Source organism: Dermochelys coriacea, chromosome 1, assembly GCF_009764565.3.
Source record: "Dermochelys coriacea isolate rDerCor1 chromosome 1, rDerCor1.pri.v4, whole genome shotgun sequence".
NCBI classification, from domain to species: domain Eukaryota; kingdom Metazoa; phylum Chordata; order Testudines; family Dermochelyidae; genus Dermochelys; species Dermochelys coriacea.
Window position 1 is genome coordinate 45,974,936 of NC_050068.2, and position 21,078 is coordinate 45,996,013.

The 21,078-nt window shown below is 39.4% G+C and overlaps 1 protein-coding gene across 1 annotated transcript in view; it reads left to right on the top strand.

Moving 5' to 3' along the window:
* The window catches only part of MTUS2 (microtubule associated scaffold protein 2), a 503,536-nt gene that overhangs the window by 198,932 nt on the left and 283,526 nt on the right, over positions 1-21,078 (top strand). The window contains exons 4-5 of the mRNA XM_038385037.2: positions 846-1,086; positions 19,767-19,973. Of these exons, the coding sequence (XP_038240965.1) occupies positions 846-1,086; positions 19,767-19,973 (448 nt within the window). The remainder of the gene's footprint in view (positions 1-845; positions 1,087-19,766; positions 19,974-21,078) is intronic.

Consider the following 21,078-nt stretch of genomic DNA (forward strand, 5'->3'; position numbering starts at 1 on the left):
ACCACACATTTGTCAAAAACGTTTCCCTCTTTTAAGAAGCTTCAGTTTCAGGGAGCAGAAACAGCACCATATGATTTAAGTTACCTACTATATAGCATGAATAACAAAAGACAAAGTGAACAGTCTGTGATTAGCCCGTATGGTAATGTTTTCATACCAAACTATCTGGCAAATGTTTATGAATAGCAAATAAATTCATAGGACTCAGGGTCATTCTGTGAACAAATAAGGCCAAGTTTCTTTGTGTACCTTCATCACAATGAATGTGAACATATTAATCTCAAATGAGATTATTTTTCTGATGAAATTAGCTAAAAGTACTTTTAACTTTGTTTATAATTGTTTCATTCATCATGGTGTAAACATTTAAATTCTCCACATTCCTGTAATAAAAGACAACTTGCTCATCCAAGAAACTTTGCTAGAGATGAGTATCTTTTTTTTTAAAAAAATGGAGCTCTAGTTTATCTTCCAATAAGGAGTATTTTAAATAACATCCAAAAAAATTCCCTTTACTCATTTTCTTGGCACATTATTCTCCATGGTCAAGGAGATTTACCTTTCAGGTGTTAATAGTGTCACTTCATTTTCACTACTTGAGGCTTTTTCTGAGAGCAAGGGTCAGCAGTGTGTTGCATTTGGCTGGGTTGTGAATACAATTTTTATTCCATGGCTAGTGATCAATGTTATCAAACCGTCACATTTTGAATCTCCCATGCTGATCTCAAAGCAGAAACCACGAAGAGGAGAAATTAGTCATAGTCTTTACAAGTAAATGTAAGCTCCATGTGTCCTGGATGTCTGAATACACTGCAGTGATATCTGTTTCATTTGTTTCTCTATAGGTTGGGAAAAGGCCTATGAAAGAAGAATTCTGTTCTCCACCATATACCCACTATGAAGTATCCCCAAGTTTTTATCGATCTGCCATGATACTTAAACCACAGTTAGGACTGGGTGCGGTTTCCAGGTTGCCCTCTGCAAAAAGTAGGATTTTGATTGCAAGTCAAAGGTCCTCAGATAGCTGCCTCCATCAACCAGGACAAATAACAAATGCGTCCAGCCTTTATCATCCTGAGTCTTCAGGTAAACTACAAACACTTCCTTTCTTTTAACTATAATCAGTAATTATTTTTTCAGACAGGCATATGACAAAATGAGCAATACCTTGGCCTGATACCAGAAAGCTCTAATATCACTCTACAAGATGCCTTTATCCAGTCTGAGGTAAGACTCTGCTGCCTAAGGAGCCTGGGGCTTGTAGGAAGGTTACTGGGTCTCTTGCCAAGGAGGAATGATCAGTTTTGTACCAGTCATTACAGTGCTTGTGTACCTGATCCTCCTCCTTCCTGTAGGTGTCTGAAATGTCTTATCCGCAATAGTTAACTTTGCTGTTGTACTAGGGAAGTTAATTGAACACTTTTTTCCCCATCACAAAAGTCCTTTTTAGAATTTACTATCTCATTCCATCCCCTCCCCCATAACATTGTGTTCTGTTCTGATGTGCCTCACAGTGTTAAAATATGCTGGCAGAGAAGTGAAATTTACTACAGTCCTGATCTTCTGAAGGCCCGGCACAGACCTCTTCTGTGCCAGAACATTGAACACAGTGCAAGATCAAGCAGACTAATATGAAGGGGGAGGGAGAGAACAATAGAAGAATGTGAGGGAAAGAGTCAAACACAGCAGGAGAGAAATAATTCTCCTCCTCCTCATCAGACCTTACACAATTTATACATAATGGCTTTCATCCTGAAGGATATCAAAGATTATTAAAATGTGTATATATAATATCTGGTTCAAAGACCACTGAAATGTAGCCTTCTCTGGAGTGGAACATGGTAGCCACCTAATAGCATACCATACTACAAAGAAATGTAGGACAAGAAGTAAAGCTGCAATTAAAAACTCCCGAAGGTATTTAGGTAGGCAGAATGGAATATGACCCCAACATAGTGCTTAACACCCCCTCTATCCTTGAAAAGAGTGTTGTTTGATAGTTAAAAAGCACAAGTTGTCTGGGTCTTAGTTTTGCATCTCATCAGAAAGTCAGTACCTCCAGCAGCACAGTGCCTCCTATCGCCATCTTGGTGAAATTGGTGCTGTATTGCCTCAGTACCTGGATTTTTTTTCTCTGTGGTCCTATTTGCAAATATTGGCCAAATCCGTCTCTGCATAACTTCTGAGAATTTACAAGCTCACAGAATAAGGTAGTAAAGCTGTAAGTGACACAGGAATATAGGGGGACCAGAGTGAAGGGCTAAGAAGCTAGAAACAATACTGACACTGAGAGGAGATGTAAGAGCTTGAAGGAAGGGAAGGATGAGACAGTCCTTAAAAGGTGGAAACTCAGAGACGATGTAAGTTTATGGGAGAGGAAAACACAGGGAATGGGCATGCTAACATATTTAGTGACTTATCTGATGGTTCAAATGAATGATTTTTATTCACCCTCTTCATAAATAAAATAATTTTATTCACTCTGTACTTTTCATTTTGCAATCTCTGCTTTTGCCAATCCATTTCTTTGTTCATTCAAAGACATGCTGTCTTCCATGTATTAGCCTTGTCTAGATTATGCATTGTGTCTTACTTCATTGAAGTGTTGTTGTCGCCATGTTGGTCCCAGAATATAAGAGAGAGAAGGTAGACACCAAAAAACATGGACTTTAACAGGGACACTGATTTTATGGCTCATTACAACAGTTTGTAGCACACCACATTGCCTGCTACCTTTAATTGCCCAATTAAACAATCTGTGCATAACAATCTAATGCCCAGTTGCCCACTTCATTTCAAGTGACTGGCTCCAACACGTTATGCCTTCTGCTTAACAATCTATCCCAACTTGTGTTTAGCTCAGATACTCTGCATTGAGCCTCCTCCTCTGGACTGGAAGAAGAGCTCTGTGGGGCTCAAAAGCTTGTACTTTCCACCACAGAAGTTGGTCTGATAAAATATTCTACCTCACCTACCTCATCTCTTACTGTCTGCAACACCATCTGGAAATCCAAGTAGAATCTGTCTGTGCCTTGCCTCTGTTTCTTTTCTGTAATGTCATCTTAAAGTTTCTAATTGACAAGATTTATCCCTTAAGAAACAGTTGGCCATTAATTATCAAGTCATGTTTTTCTAATTATTTTGTGATCTCATCACTGATGATCTCTAGGATCTTGTCTGCCACCAAGGCCAGATTTAATTCCTTCGCTCCCCATAGCTTCCTTCTTAAAGAATTTCATTATGTTTGCATTTCTCCAGCCCATTGTTACCTCACTAATTTCAAAGATACTATTAAAAATAACTCTTGTTGGACTGCTAATGATCTGTTGTGCCATCTCCCTCTGCATCTTGATGTGTAACTCATCTGACCTTGGCATTCCATCTGTTTTTTATTGATTTTTAAATTACACAAAACTTGTTCTGGAATGATTGCCTAATGCCTTGAGTTTTTCATTGTGTTGCCCCAGACACGTTATTTCCATTTCTGTCATCTCACCTCCAATTTCCCTTATGAACAGTGAGATAAAGAACTGGTTTAATTTTTCTGCCGTATCTTGTTCCTATGTTGTTAAGTTCTTTCCACTGCTCTCTAGTGATTCACTGGTTTTCTTTATTGATCAATTTTTTTTATTTATTACAAGTATCTTCTATTGTTTTCCTTTACTTCCTGGGCAGTCCCTCTTTTATTTTCAGTATTTTCTTTCCTTAATACCCATGCAGTATTGGTTAGTATTTTTCTTTGTCATCTTTATAGTTTTGTATCCTTAAATCTTATACAACCCATTTTTCCCCTTAACAGCTTTTTGACTTCTTAAGCCATCTAAACCCTTCACCCCCAGATGGAGCCCTCACCCCCCTGCACCCCAACCCCCTGCCCCAGCCCAGAACCCCCTCCCACCCCCTGAATCCCTCTTCCCCACCCCCCCTAACCTGGAGCCCCCTCCTGCACCCCAAACTCCTAATCCCTGGCCCCACCCCAGAGCCCACACCCCTAGACAGAGCCCTCACCCCCTCCCACACCCCAACCCCCTACCCCAGCCTGGAGCCCCCTCCTGCACTCTGAGCCCCTCATTTCTGGCCCTACCCCAGAACTTGCACCCCCAGTTAGAGCTGTCATCCCCTCCTGCACCCCAACCCCTTGCCCCAGCCCAGTGAAAGTGAGTGAGGGTGGGGGAGGGCGAGCCACTGAGGGATGGGGAATGTAGTGAGCGGGGGCAGGGCTGTGGGGAAAGGGTGGGGTGGGGATGTGGCCCTGGGGAAGGGGCATGGCTAGGGTGTTCAGTTTTGTGGGATTAGAAAATTGGCAACCCTAATGTCCATACATGCTCTGATGACTCAGAGGCAGCGATCCCATATTCTTCCTGAGGCATCCATTGGAAAGGCTTACTGGGTGGGATGAATTTCTTAAAAGGCCCGTTGTGAGCTGACTGTGCTTAATAGGCCATCAACACATAGTTCGTTGGCCCTAATATAAATTCTCTCTGGGGGGGTGTTACCCAGAAATAAAACACGTATGTAAGATACCAATCCATAGCCAATATTTCTAACTTCAGATACAAAGATGATATAAACAGGATAATCGTACTTAGCAAATCATAACTTTTCCATTCACACCTTACATGACTTACTTTGTACAAGATTTGTTGCAACTAGGTAACAGTGGTAGCAATAATGATACAAATGGTCATATTCAATCATACAGCATCACTTTAGTGGAGAAGACAAGGAAGGAATGGGCCTGGAACTACTGTCTCAGATCCAGAAGGATTAAGGCACATTGACGAAGCAAGATTGGGAAGCTTGCACTGTTGCTGTATGTGTACTGTGAAAAAATAGAGAACTTCATTGTCTAAGCCTGTCAAGCTGGCACTTTCGCTTATGCTGAATCCACTAAAAATTTACTCTACCCAGTCTATGTAAATGGTTGCGTTTAGCTCTCCCTTTTGCACTGGAAGTGAGGAGTGGAATTCCATTTTGTTCATAGTTTTTGAAGTATCGGTTTATAATTTGAAATGAAAAGAGCAATCTAGCGGAACCCATCCCATCCAGATAACTGAGTATGACATACAGATCTGATAGATTCAAACAAAGCACTGATATTACTCTAACTGTTTTATGGTCAGAACAAACCTATTATGTTTCCAGGAATTCGACACTCTTATCTCTTGCTGTCAATTTATTTCCCTTAATTTGACGGGCTGTTGCGGTGTTATGTTAAATTATTTCCTTTTATCTGCCTTATTGTTTTGTATGTGGTATTAGAGCAACAGGATGAACTATAGCTTAGATAACCGTAATATAATCAAATGAAACACACAAAACAAAGCCCTTTCCTTGATATAAATGAAGGCAATGTTTTGTTCTTAAAAGTGCACATTTATAGGTTTGCTAGATTAAAGCATAATCAGCTGTGGTATCATAAGTGCTTTCTCTTGCTAGGCTACCATTATTACAAGCAAGAAACGTTAGTGAGCACCCATTTGAGGGCTGATCTTGAGCCCTTAATGCGACAAGCCTTTCATGGATTTCAGTCTTGCAGGGTTAGGTATTCGAGTGGTGGAAATGGAAGGAAATAGCCAGTCCCAGAGTGTGATGTTACTACTACGCGAATCTGCCTTGCCACAGTACAGAAGCCAGGGCAGAACCAGTGCCTTGTAATGGAGATTTTATTCCTCTCCGCTCTGCCTTCCACTCATTTAACCAGAGTTGATGTTGCTGTGGCACTGAGTATTTCAGCTCTCAGACAATAATAATAATGAAGACAATGCTGTCTCTAAAGCAGTTGAGCATTAAATCCCTAAACTCCTGCTGTCAGACAAGCCACAGAGCAATGCATTAAGGGTCTTGTTAGTTTCAAGCAGTTATAGTCTTCATTGGATTACTGGACTCCAGTAAGGCAGTGTTGTGGAGGGGAAATCTAATAATGAATGGTTCTGTGTATAATGCTGGTAAACATCCCATGATGAGACTAAAAATGTGATTGAGTTGATTACAATTCTGTATCTGTTATATATTCAGTCCATGGTGCACCTCTGCATGTGTTATACTGTCATTTTTGTATTTAGTGGTACTGTTCTTTAGAAACGTTTAAATGGATGACTAACTTTAAGAAGAGGATATAAAGTGGGCAGGCAAGGAGTAAGAAAGTGTTCAACACTATAGGAGGTATAGTAAGTCAATGAATTGTGATGTATTCAAAGGGAGTTGGGTGTCATTCTCTCTCTCTCTCTCTCTCTCTCTCTCTCTCTCTCTGAGCTTAACATAACACTCATTTATTCTGCATAAATTTCCCTTACCTCTTCTACAAGAGCCATCAAGTGTTGAACAAGTATTTAATATCACTTTACACTATGTCTGTAATGTATAAGTTGTTAATATGCTTTCCTCTGTTATGAAGACTTTTTGGAGCAAATATGGTAATGTTTGTGTGAAGTGGCTGATTTTGATTGGCAGACTATCTGACTTTGAAAAGTAAAATAGTGATCCCTTGGCCATCTTTTCAATTAAATTAAATGTCTACTATTTTTTCCTGATGTTTACGGATATTTTTTCCTTGTGGAGTGTGAGTTAATTAAATTCTCCCCCTTTTAATTTATGACGTTTACTATTTAGGATTTGTGGCAATCTTGAACCAACTCCATACAATGGAAATTGAATCAAAGCAAAATCTGTTACCAATAAAAGGATACTCAAAGCACTTATACTTTTCTCTCTGTTAATGAGTTGGGACATAATCCTGACAGGTGCTCAGCACCCCCATCTAGGTGCTAAGAGTTCCCAAGTCCCACTGGAGATGCATTTTTTTCTTCCAAAAGATAGAAACAGGACTGTATTTTTCTCTCTCGCGCGCGCGTGCGCGCGCGCGCGCACACATATGTAAAGTACATCACTAGTGCCACTATGTCTCTGCAGCTTTCTCCTTCTGGGTCGTCTTTATTTTTTATGTTGTCACTCAGGGCTACTGAATATCAAATGAGATTTGAAGATAAGAATTGCACTTTGAAGTTGCATCCTGTAATTTTGTATTTATGCTATTCAGGCTTCAATTTCATTCATTTGTTCTGCAATCTGATAAACCTGGGTCTGGGGGCAGATCTGAGTTGTTGAGCTTCTTAGTTTTTTGAAGAGAGAGATCACACACTCAGAATTCAAGGAGGAATATGTGATAGTGCTCTGCTCTGTATCTCCTAGTTACTCCGGCATAATGATTCTGAACGGCATTGCCTACTTTTTCAGCTGGCGGAATGGTGTCTGTATGTTTTTGTGGAGATTTAGAAGTGTCTCAATATGACATATCTCTTCAGAAGAATTATATGAAGGACAATTATTGCCACCTTAGAAACCTAGCTCTATTCTCCCTCCCCTCTCTCGGCTAATAGTGCCTGTTTAAAGTAAACAACCTGCAATAACATTTTACATGCCACATTCTCTGGCTGTCTCCATTGTTCTGTGTCACATTGTAATTCTACACCTGGTGCCACAGACGTTGTCAGTAACAGTATTGAAATACATTGCATCAATCTGTATTTTTGTACATTGCAAAGAAAATGCTAAAGTGATTATTAAATACTAAGTGCTTATGTACTGCTTCAATCTCACCCTAGCGTAGAAAATCTGACAGAATGCATTTCCATGGGGAGTTAGGATACAGAAAGAGAGGACTTAACATAATTCCATAATCAGTGTGTAAATGAAATGAAAAGGTGTGAAGGTGAAAGTGGATAATGAAAAAGGAGAAACATGGAATGAGACAAGAGTGAAAAAAGCAGGTGAGTTAGAGGCAGCCCTTAGTGAAGAAGGGAGGGAGGGAGTAAAGGCAGTTGGAAATGGAGAGACCTATCCATTGTGTGACATAATTGTAAGTGTACTGACTATAGCCATTCTTCAAAATACATTCTAGCCATCTTCTTGAGGATTTCCATTCAGTTAACTCCTAAGGCAGTTTCTCATGAGACTTTGCTTAATATCAACAAGCTTCTGGACACAGTGAGTATGGAAATCTGTGATCCAGAACAGGCTCCAGGAACAGAAAATAGGATCATAGAAATGTAGTATTGGAAGGGACCTTGAGAGATCTTCTAGTTCAGTCCCACCTCCTTGTAACAACCTTTTAGGTATTTAAAAACTATCATGTCCGTCCCCCCCGCCGCACCCAGTCTTCTCGTCTCCAGACTAAACAAACCCAATTTTTAAATTTTCCCTCGTAGGTCATGTTTTCTCGACTTTTAATCATGTTTGTTTCTCTTCTCTGGACTTTCTCCAATTTGTCCACATCTTTCCGGAAATGTGATGCCCATAATTGGACACAATATTTCAGTTGATGCCTAATCAGTGCAGGATAGAGTAGAAGAATTACTTCTCATTTCTTGCTTACAACACTCTTGCTAATACATCCCAGAATGATTTTCACTTTCTTTAGGGCTATCGATTAATTGCAGCTAACTCGTGTACTTAACTAAAAAAAATGAATCATGATTAAAAAAATTAATTGTGATTAATCACACTTTTAATTGCACTGTTAAATAATAGAATAACAATTGAAATTTATTAAATGTTTTTGGATGTTTTCCTACATTTTCAAATATATTTATTTTTATTACAACACAGAATACAAAGTGTACAGTGCTCACTTTATATTTTTTATTACAAATATTTGCACTGTAAAAATGATAAACAGAAATTGTATTTTTCAATTCACCTCATACAAGTACTATAGTGCAATCTCTATTGTGAAAGTGCAATTTAGAAATATAGATTTTTTTTTTGTTATATAACTACACTCCAAAACAAAACAAAACAATGTAAAACTTCAGAGCCTACGTGTCCACTCAGTCCTACTTCCTATTCAGCCAATTGCCAAGACAAAAAAGTTTGTTTACATTTACAGGAGATAGTGCTGCTTACTTCCTATTTACAGTGTCACCTGAAAGTGAGGACAGGTGTTCACATGGCAATTTTGGAGCCGACATTGCAAGATATTTACGTGCCAGATATGCTAAACATCCATATGCCCCTTCATGCTTCGCCCACCATTCCAGAGGACATGCTTCCATGCTGATGATGCTCTTAAAAAAATGTTAATTAAATTTGTGACTGAACTACTTGGGGGAGAATTGTATGTCTCCTGTTCTGTTTTACCTGCATTCTGCCATATATTTCATGTTATAGCAGTCTCTGATGATGACCCAGTACATGTTGTTCATTTTAAGAACACCTTCACTACAGACTTGGCAGAATGTAAAGAAGGTACCAATGTGAGATTTCTAAAAATAGCTATAGCACTCGACCCAAGTTTTAAGAATCTGAAGTACTTTCTAAAAATCTGTGAGGGACGAGGTCTGGAGCATTTTTTCAGAAGTCTTAAAGGAACAACACTCCGATGTGGAAACTACAGAACCCAAACCACCAAAAAAGAAAATCAACCTTCTGCTGTTGGCATCTGACTCAGATGATGAAAATGAACATGCATCGGTCTGCACTGCTTTGGAATGTTATTGAGCAAAACCTGTCATCAGCATGGACACGTCTTCTGGAATGGTGGTTGAAGCATGAAGTGACATCTGAATCTTTAGTGCATCTGGCATGTAAATATCTTGTGACCCACCTACAACAGCACCATGTGAACACCTGTTCTCAGTTTCAGGTGACACTGTAAACAAGAATTACAGCATTATCTCCTGCAAAAGTAAACACACTTGTTTGTCTGAGCGATTGGCTGAACAAGAAGTAGGATTGAGTGGACACGTAGGCTCTAAAGTTTTCCATTGTTTTATTTTTGAATGCAGCTTTTTTTGTATATAATTCTACATTTGTAAGTTCAACTTTCATGATAAAGAGGATGCATTATAGTACTTGTATTAGGTGAATTGAAAAATATTATTTCTTTTGTTTATTATAATGCAAATGTTTGTAATAAAAATAAAGTGAGCACTGTACACTTTGTATTCTGTGTTGTAATTAAAATCAATATATTTGAAAATGTCAGAAAGACCCAAAAATATTTAAATAAATGGTATTCTATTGTTTAACATCATGATTAATCGCACAATTAATCACAATTAATTTTTTAATTGCACAATTAATCATGATTGATTTTTTTAATCGCTTGACAGCCCTACTTTTTTTGCAACGATGTTACATTTTTGATTCATATTTAGCTTGTGATCCACTATGACCCTCAGATCACTTTCTGCAGTACTCCTTCTTAGGCAGTCATTTCCCATTTTGTATGTGTGAAATTGATTGTTCCTTCCTAAGTGGAGTTCTTTTCACTTATCCTTATTCAATTTCATCCTATTTACTTCAGACCATTTCTCTAGTTTGTCCAGATCATTTTGAATTTTAATCCTATCCTCCAAAGCACTTGCAGCCCCTCCCAGTATGGTATAGTCCGAAAGCTTTATAAGTGTACTCTCTATGCCATTATCTAAATCATTGATGAAGATACTGAAAAAAGTCAGACCCAGAACAGATCCCTGCAGGATCCCAATCATTATGCCCTTCCAGCTTGACTGTGAAACACGCATATCTACTCTCTGGAAACGGTTTTCCAACCAGTTATGCACCCACCTTATAATGCTCCAGCTAGGTTTTATTTCCCTAGTTTGTTTATGAGAAGGTCATGCGAGATAGTATCAAAAGTCTTACTAACATCAAGATATACCACAACTACCACTTCCACCCATCCACAAGGCTCGTTACCCTGTCAAAGAAAGCTATTAGGTTGGGTTGACATGATTTGTTCTTGACAAATCCATGCTGACTGTTACTTATCACCTTATTAACTTCTAGGTGTCTGCAAACTGATTGCTTAACTATTTGCTCCGTTATTTTTCCAGGTACTGAAGTTGAATTGACTGGTCTGTAATTCCCCAGGTTGTCCTTATTTCCCTCTTTATAGATTGGCACTCCCGTCTTCCATGACTTTTTGAAGATAATTGCTAATGGCTCAATCTCCTCAGTCAGCATCTTGTGTATTCTAGGATGTATTTTATCAGGCCCTAGTAACTTGAAGATATTAACTTGTCTAAGTAATCTTTAACTTGTTGTTTTCCTATTTTAGCTTCTGATCCTGCCTCATTTTTACTGGCATTCAATAAATTAGATGTCCAATTGCTACTGAACTTTCTGGTGAAAATCGAAACAAAAAAGTTCTTCATCACTATGATGGGTGGGTTCAGAGTAGGGGTGGAGTACTGCCTGCTGCCAAAAGTAACCAGTGTCCTCCCTGTGACAGAGTCATATCCCCGTTCCCCAGTGGCATGACAGCAATCCTCTCTAGCTCTCTATCCCATAGCTATCCCACCTGCTTCCTGAGGGATTCCACCAGGAGACGCCTTTCATGCTGGACGATCCTCCCACAGCCTGGATTTGCAGAGAGGCCCAGTCTCTGCAAATCCATATCAGGATATGGGTAAAGGCATCCATGATTAGCTTTTCTGTCTGGATACAGGTGTAGGTGGAGGGGAGAGGAGCAGTGTTGGCACTGGCGATGTGGCCGTTCCTAATCATAACGATTATACGTTAGTTAACAGCTGACCTTCCTTCCAAAGTAATTCTTTTAATCTAACATGTTAATTCTTGATATTTTTGAGAGAGAGAAGGATTTTAGTGCTAGCTGGAGGGCAAAATGATGAGAGAGCAAGAAGTGTGGGAGGGCGGGGGAGCTGAGTGCTTAGAGGATTGGGAATGGAGACTGGTTGACCATCCACCTGTCTCTCAGTATCGTTCTGCTAGTCTCAGCTTTCTTATTGAAAGGACAAAGGCAGAGCTGGGGACCAGCTATTCCCTTCACCACAGTAAGGTAGTGGCAGCCATTTTTACTTTCACTTGCTTGTTAGAGCTGGGCACAGTGCCTTGGGGGAGCACACAAGCAGAGGTGGTTGTCTCTCTTGCTGAATATGACGAAATGCCAAGCAGAGTCCCCGCCACATGGAGAGTCCATCTTGCATCAGAGCAGCTGCAACTGGAGGAAGGAAAAGCAGTGTCAACAGACAACTAAGTGGCCTTATCTTTTTCAGGGTAGTATTGTGTTCTGAGTCTGCGGGCAGGGAGTCTCATGGGGAGTATTATATTATCTGCACTGGCAGCTCCAGCAGAACCTTCCTGATCTGTACTTCAGTAAATTGCAAACATGGAAATCCAATGTGGATTTGTAATCTAAGTGCAAATTAACAAGTTTCTTCTGTGCAGTGAAAATTTCCTAAAGGAGGCCAATTGGGTTTTGTAGACTGGATTGTTCAGGAGCAGTAACATAGTTGAGTGCAAATGCGGGTAAACAGAGTTTACCGCTTTCCCATTTGGGAAACATGGTGTTTGCCACTGCTCAGCCTGGAACAGCAGAAAGGTCAGTTTACCCATTCCATTTTTTTACCATTACATCACTGTTCAGCAGACTGCAAGACACATAGCTTTTTTGAGTCTGAGTCACTGGTTCAAATCTGACCCAGGTTTATTTGAAAACTTGTTACCATTGGCTGTTTGCCATTAATTGATGGTCAGTCCAGTGACTATTGTTTAATTTTGGAAGCCAAACAGTCCTGGGCCTGACTAGTACTTGGGTGGGAGAACACCTGGGAATCCAAGGTACTGCATGCAGTCCAGTGACTCTTGTTCATGTACAAGTAGCAAAACATCTTAAGATCCATTTTAAGGTTTTTACTCAGATAAAAACTCCTGGTGACCTTAGCAGGAAAATTATCAATCCTTGATTGGAACAATTGTTGGCAGTTCCAGAAGAGATCGAAGATTGAATTACCTTCTGTGTTCATCCAAAATATGCATGCGGCATCATTGATTGCTGTGTGACCTGGGACAGCTCACTTCACCTCTGCCTCAGTTTCTCCATATTTAACATGGGAGTAACCATTAGAGCTAGCTGTAGAACGTCAGTTCCATTTTGTGACAACTTTCAAATTTTTGACCGTTTTTCCCCCCTCAATGGAATGAAAAGAAAACCTTGAATATTTTCATGAAAATGGAATTGTGTTGAATTTTCAGTTTTTGAAATACAAAACCTGAGGCTTTCATTTCAGTTGGAGTTGTTGAAAAGAGGGTAAGAGTATGTCTGCCCTGCAAACAATCAGCTGCAGCACTGAAGCTACTCCTCTCTAGCATAGACACTTACTATGAGGATGAAAGAGGATTTTCCATCACTGTAGTAAATCCATCCACTCAAGCCTATGTCAACGGAAGGACATTTTTGTTGACTGACCATTGTCTATTCCAGAGCTTAGGTTGGCTTAACTATGTCTTTCAGGGGTGTAAATTTTTCACACCACTGAGTGACATAGCTAGGTTGACCTAAGGTGCAGTCCAGCTGCCTGTGTGTGTGTTGGGTGAGGAGGTTTGGCTGCTGCCATGGAATGTAGGAAATCCAATATCAAGTCCCTGTTGAGGGAAAATGTGTCACAAAAACTTGAAGGGTCCTGAATTTCAAGGAGGGTTTGAGTTGTTGAGCTACAGATCCCTTTTATGCATACCGAAATGTACACAGCCATTTTCTTTTACTTATTGTTTGTTTTAGCTGAGACATTTTCAGATTTCACAGAGAGCTCACTTGAAAGTTATTGTTTAGTTATTCGCATCTATGGAGATGTAGTTTACATGCTGCACGAATGCTTACAAAATGATTGCTTGGTAGTTTCCTTGAGGCTTCTAAGGCACGTTTGTCTTGTGTTACCAATGACCACCTGCAAACGTTTTCTCATTCCCAGATAGAAACAGCTCAAGTGTCACAGAAACTGACTCATGTAACCTACAGGCAACAATTCTTAATTCTATAATTAGCTTCAAGCAGGCAGACAGCTGGAATGATTTTTGCCAGTTTTTCTTAGCTTATTTTGGCAGATTTTTATTAAAACGAAAGCTGCTCATTAAAATAACTTAATTCTTCTTGAAAAGAGAAAAGGAGTATTTGTGGCACCTTAGTGTTAGTCTCTAAGGTGCCACAACACTAAGGTGCCACAAGTACTCCTTTTCTTTTTGCGAATACAGACTAACATGGCTGCTATTCTGAAATCTTAATTCTCGGAGTGCTTGCATGTGTCCGTTCCACTTCAGATGTCTGCACACCAATGCATTGGAGCCAGAGAACTTTTTCCCATAGAGTTTCCCATCAGGGAAACATCTTTGTGCTGCCAGCCAAGAATAAAAAGAATCCAGGGCTTCTCATCCGTGGCACTGTGTTTACAAGATCTCCATCAAGGCACTGTTCTCTACCCGCTACCATCTTTGGTACCAGTACTGGTACCTAACAAAGTATGGATGCTATCCCTTCCAGTGTCTGACCCTCCTGCTCTAAATGCTGGGTTTCAGAGTAATTCTCACTCTTTACTAGACCAATTAATATTTAATTAAAGTGAAAAAACTTCAGTAAGAGATTGAGGAAGATCTACCTCCCATAGTCCAGTGGTTAAGGTACTCAATGAAAAGGTGGTTCAGATCTCTTGTCCTCATCAGACAGAGAGGGGATTTGAACAAGGTGTTTCCCATGTCCCACATGAGTACGCTAACCACTGGGCTAAAGGGAGGCCCTCCTCTAGCTGTTTTGCAGCCTCTGAGTTAGGCAGCCTACTACTGGATTGGGCCCTGCATATGACTAAGGTGGAGGAACTTTTGTCTTCCCCTGTTTGTGGATCACTAGCAGAGATAAGCAAACACTTGCAATCCAAATTTAGGTACCTGTCTCTGAGAGATGGGACGTAGCCCATATCCCTCTTGTTGGCATCTCCCATTGGCTAACTTAGGTGGCTCCTTTTGTGGAGTGCAATCGAAGGAATCTGTCTTTCCCCTATTTGTTGTATAGGGAGACAAACTCTTTGTGAATAGCTGTAATTTTCTAGGCATCTAAAGGTTAGATATTGTGATGTAGTGTCACAAGACCTAAATCCCTTTGTGAATCCAAGCCTTAGTACTTGAACTGTAAGGCAAGAAAGTTGTGCTTGAAAGCTATTTATGTTTTACCTGTAACAGTCATCATTTGTTCATTGGCTTACAAGAAATGAGTTGGTGATTGCATTCCTGAACCCATTACTCAAATGTCCACACCGCAGAGGCCCATTTTTTTTGCCTGGCCTTTGAAATATTGGCCAATGCATGAAGGTCTTAGTATCTGTATGGATTGCCGCCGTTTACAAAACCAAATGCACATTTCAATTTTAAATAACTGGCGGGGTACATGGAGCCTGTGTTTTGGGCCCTTTTTATTGTTCTTAATTGAAAGAGAATAAATAAAAACAACCAACATGATTTGCATTCATTGCCAACCTTGTTGGCAGTGACGGGAAAATATTAAGACCCAGTTCTCCAGTGCCTTGTCCCTCAAGTAGTCATTTCCATGTAAAGTGAGTGTAAAGTCCTACATGTTGTGTGAGTGAAGAATTCATGTTTGGTAGTTGTAACAGGGTAGTCTGCCCTTTAAGGGTCAGGGGGCCTGGGGCCTGCTAGCCCTAGGCAGATATAAGCCCCATCTGCAAAGGGGTCAAGTAATTATAAAAGCCGGTAAGTGGCTCAGTTGAGAGAGGAGTTGCAGGAGTGAGAGTGTTCCTGCAGTAGACCCTGAGACAGGGAAGGGTGGGGTAGGATGTGGTGTGTCCACCTTTTAGCACTGAGAGACAAGGAGAAAAGCCTGGGGGAGCTGTAGTCCATGCTGGAAAGAAGAACTATGTTTAGACTTTTTTTTTTTTGCCTGAAGTTTTATATTTGAAGAATTAAAACAGATTTGGGACATGGCAGCGAGTCCTTCATGGGCTGGGGAGGCAGGCCAGCAGCCTAGAGAGGTGTCTCAGGCTCATTTTACACAGATCTAAATGGCACCTACACATGATGCAAGGCAGGGGAAAATCAGGCTCAAAGGATTTAATGGTCAAAAGAGACCAAATTATCCTCTCAGTTTCTAGGGGTGGTCCCTCCAGGTCATGGTCATAGCACCATGGAGGGACAGTGTAGGTAAGCTAGTACCTGAAACCCCCCCTCCCCCCGTTTTTTCCAGTCTTTGTTTAAGTCAACTAATAGTCGTTGCCACATGTCAGATCAAACACTAGAAAATGCATAAAAGAATTTGTGCTGTATTTTTGTATAATAATTCGGAGGCAAAAAGATGAGAAAGTAGAGCTCACGTAAAATATACTTGTTAACAAAATAATGCAGAAGTGTAAAAGCAAAAATATTTTTTGTGCATGTGTGCCCATTGTCATCTGATGGCCTGTGAAAAACTTTACACTCAAACACCTGGTTCTTAAATGTTAGTACTTATCTAAAATCCTGAGAAGTTACTAAATGTTTTTCTAAGTACAGTTATAAGGGATTACCATATAAATCCCTTTGTTGGCTTAGTGGATAATCTTTTACTCTTATGTCGAGTACTTTAAAGGAAAATCTTTTAAAAAAACAGATTGGGGATTTTTTTGCATTGCTGTTACATATATTGTTTTCTTTTTAAAAAGATATCTGCTTAGTATTTTTGTGCTGAAATTCAGAAGTATATGTCAAATTCCAGTATTATTTAAAACTATTTTTCTGTTCAGACAGATACTTACTTTTGTTTTTTGTAGAGATTTGTCAAACAGTAATCCCTAATTAAACATAGTAAGGCTATGACCTACATAATTTACGGTGGATTTAAATATTGTGATAATACGAATGCTATATTTGTTTCTATGCAGTTAATTCCCATTTCCCCTATACGATTATGAATATACACTTAATTTGAAATATTCTTCGATTCTAATGTGTAAATTGGTTTCACAAAGTGGGGAGAGGAGTTTGACTGAATAAGCATATAACCTTGCTGGCTTTTAAATGACCCACTACTTTCTTGAAGAACTTCCAGGGCAGATGAAAGTAGGGATAGGTTCAAAAAAAGCATAACTTTCTTACCCCCATGCAGACCCTGAATCTTTCCACATTTCTAGAACCCAATTTTTCAGAAAGTTTTGGAAAATTTTGGTTTTTATTTATTTTCCTTCTTTGTCACTTTTGTATATCTTTGCACATCTGGATTCCAACAGGGATTGAAACCCAGAAGTGCCAAAATATCAGGAGAGAACTGCAGTATTTGTAGCCTAACTGGAGGAAAGAAGAAAAGGAGTACTTGTGGCACCTTAGAGACTAACAAATTTATTTGAGCATAAGCTTTCGTGAGCTACAGCTCACTTCATCAGATGCATTTGGTGGAAAAAACAGAGGGGAGATTGATATACATACACAGAGAACATGAAACAATGAGTTTATCATACACACTGTAAGGAGAGTGATCACTTAAGATAAGCCATCACCAGCAGCGGGGGGGGGGGGGGGGGGGGGGAAGAAGGAAAACCTTTCATGGTGACAAGCAAGGTAGGCTATTTCCAGCAGTTAACAAGAATATCTGAGGAACAGTGGGGGGTGGGGTAGAGTGGGGGAGAGAAATAACATGGGGAAATAGTTTTACTTTGTGTAATGATTCATCCATTCCCAGTTTCTATTCAAGCCTAAGTTAATTGTATCCAGTTTGCAAATTAATTCCAATTCAGCAGTCTCTCGTTGGAGTCTGTTTTTGAAGCTTTTTTGTTGAAGGATAGCCACTCTTAGGTCTGTAATTGAGTGACCAGAGAGATTGAAATGTTCTCCAACTGGTTTTTGAATGTTATAATTCTTGACGTCTGATTTGTGTCCATTCATTCTTTTACGTAGAGAATGTCCAGTTTGGCCAATGTACATGGCAGAGGGGCATTGCTGGCACATGATGGCATATATCACATTGGGAGATGCGCAGGTGAACGAGCCTCTGATAGTGTGGCTGATGTGATTAGGCCCTATGAAGGTGTCCCCTGAATAGATATGTGGACAGAGTTGGCAACGGGCTTTGTTGCAAGGATAGGTTCCTGGGTTGGTGGTTCTGTTGTGTGGTGTGTGGTTGCTGGTGAGTATTTGCTTCAGATTGGGGGGCTGTCTGTAAGCAAGGACTGGCTGTCTCCCAAGATCTGTGAGAGTGATGGGTCGTCCTTCAGGATAGGTTGTAGATCAGAAAACCTGTTCTTGCAAGCCTTCTAACCACATTTTGTGTACTAAAGGGGCTTGCATAGTTTAGATCTAATTGGGCTAAGCATCCAGACTTTTTGTGCTTTTCAAACAAAACTCAAACTCCAAACCTTTGGAGGATCATATATCCCTAGTTGAAGATAATTTGGGAAAGTTATGAAACGATATTCCTGAGTTGTCTAGAAAAGTCTGGCTGAGCCATAGCAGTTAACAATAAGGTCAGAGGTAGAGTGGAGAAGAATGGTCAGTTAACGGCTATCATAGGTACTATAGGTAGATCTGGTGACAATTTCTATTGCTGAGGTTGCCTAGTATTTTCTATTTTAAACTCAAGTTTTCAGTAGTTTATAACTTAGCTAAACATCATCTGCTTAGGTTGAACTTCTGTAGCAGGGAGGAGTCTGACAGTAGAAGTGGTGAATGTGGGGTATTAGGGGTGAAGGTGTACTTACTAAGCATACCTTAAGTGTAGATCATACTTACACAATGGTAGGAACAAAGAATGTAGGCCATACTTACAGGGTGGGGGAAGCAGCAACTCTGAAAAAGCTTTGGCCGTCATGGTGAATAATCAGCTGAACATGAGCTCCCAGTGTGATGATGTGGCCAAAAGGGCTAATTCAATCCTTGGATGCATAAACAGGGGACTCTTGAGTAGTAGAGAAGTTATTTTACTTCTGTATTTGTCACTGGTACAACTGCTGCTGGAATCTTCTGTCCAGTTCTGGTGTCTACAGTTAAAGAAGGATGTTGATATATTAGAGATGTTCAGAGAAGAGCCATGAGAATGATTAAAGGATTAGAACACTTGCCTTATAGTGATAGACTGAAAGAGCTCAATCTAGTTAGCTTGACAAAGAGAAGGTTAAGGGGTGAGTTGATTACAGTCTATAAGTAACTACATGGGAATAAATACTTAATAAGGGGCCCTTCAATCTAAGAAAGAAAGATATAACACAATCCAATAGCTGGAAGTTGAACCTAGACAAATTCAGACTGTAAATAAGGCATAACTTTTTACCAATTAATGTAATTAACCATTAGAACAACTTCCTAAGGGTTGTGGTGGATTCTCCATCACTGGCCATTTTTAATTCAGGATTTGACATTTTTCTAAAAGATAATTATTTTGGAATGGTCTCTGGCCTGTGTTATAGGAGGTCAGAATAAATTATCACAATGATCCTTTCTGATCTTTGAATCTGATGTGGACATTTCCTTTCTTTTAAGAGTTTAAGTGGGGGGTGATTTCATTTAGCAACTTTATCTGATTTTTAAAGAATCCTTTTCTTTGTGGGAATACATGAATGATTTTGGAAGCTACGTGGTAGAACGATTATTTCAAAAATGGCAGCATAAAGCTGTATTCCCACAAAGAAAAGGATGGATATATATATATATATAAATTCTTTTAGCTTGCAGAACTAAAATAGGATTTAACGGTGGAAAGTAATACAATAACTCATTTATAAAAGATTTTATTTGCTTGTTAGTCCATTAGTTGGATGGATTTTTGACTTCATACATTCCAGTTCTCAGTGTATTTCACCTTTTGCAATCCATTGTGAACTCTAATTGTTTTAAATGTATATTTGGCTGAGGAAAGGCCAAGATACCCATGCAGTTTAGGCAGCTTTTATTACTCACGTTCATTTTCATATTACGTTAATTTATTGATTTATTTTAAGTACCCTGCAACGTGTCCTGGTTTCCTAGTTTTAATACCAAATTGTTTCTTCTTTCAGTTGATCTAAAAAAAGACCCGTGCCCAAATGCTGCAAAATCCAGTCTCCCCAAGCCATGTCAATCTGGACTTCGTCCTCCTGGCTATTCACGCTTGCCAGCGGCTAAGCTGGCAGCATTTGGTTTTGTCAGGAGCTCGAGTGTATCCTCTGTCTCAAGCAACCAGTCAAATGACAGCGTTCAGAGTGATCAAAGCAGAACAACCAACCGTAAGTCAGAGAAAAAATGTTCTGTATTTTAATATTAAAAAGATGTATCCCAAATGTGCTCAAACTTGTGACAACTTAAGTCTCTTCTGTTCCATAAGGTTGGGGGTTTAGAATTCTGATTTTTCCCATTTGAAAATGTTTAATAAATAATGGTGGATTAATAATTACCAGAGATAAATTGCACAGAGGGGATTGCTCTCCCTGTTGCAGAGGAAATTGCTTTAAAGGATGCATTTAATTTTTGTACTCTATTTTTACTTACTTGGAGAATTTTCCTTCTTTAGTAAATAAATACAATAGATGTATTTGGTCAGCACATTGCGATCATGGACAACAGGCATTTTAGGGGAGAAATTATATGAACTGAATAGTATATTCTTTCTCATTTACTGTTTTTCTGCACATCTCCATGTGCTGTGTGCTAAACTAGGTTTAGAAAGTTAATCAAATAATGCGAGGGGTACAAAATAGGATCAGAATTGGTTTCTTATCTGTGGTCTCTTCTCCAGTCTTGGAAAGATCTCTTGGCTGAAATGTCATCTCAAATCCTATTTTCTGTAGCTAATGTTAATTTTATTAAGTACTAAATAATGCAAGCTGGAATGTGCACTCCTTGTGAAATACACACATACCATGGACTCGGAACATAAACGGAGATTGAGGATTTTTAATGCCAGTTTTTCTTTGAAGACTGGTTTCAGCCTGAACCATGTCAATTTCAAAGCAACTGTTATCAGTCTTAAAGTGGTTCAAATTGAATGTGCCAGACTGCATAAAATTCCAGTGGCTTTAGGATGCTGTTGGGTCCTAAATCTTTTAAATTTTATATTACTGTAATTTTTAAATGAACTACCTTAAATAAAAACAAAAATACACAAAAAATCCTCAGGATTTCTTCTTCTTTGTACTTTTTTATATGGGGTCATTGAAATGCAGGCAATTAATGCATCTAATGAGTTCTGACACACACAATGGTTTTGAAAGCTAAATGTGTGTTAGAATCCTTATTACACTGTTGGACTCTTCTTTATTCTTACCTGTCTCATAATGAATGTTCTTTAGTTCTGAAGTTTTTTTTGTTCCCCCTTCCCCTAATTTTGTGTGT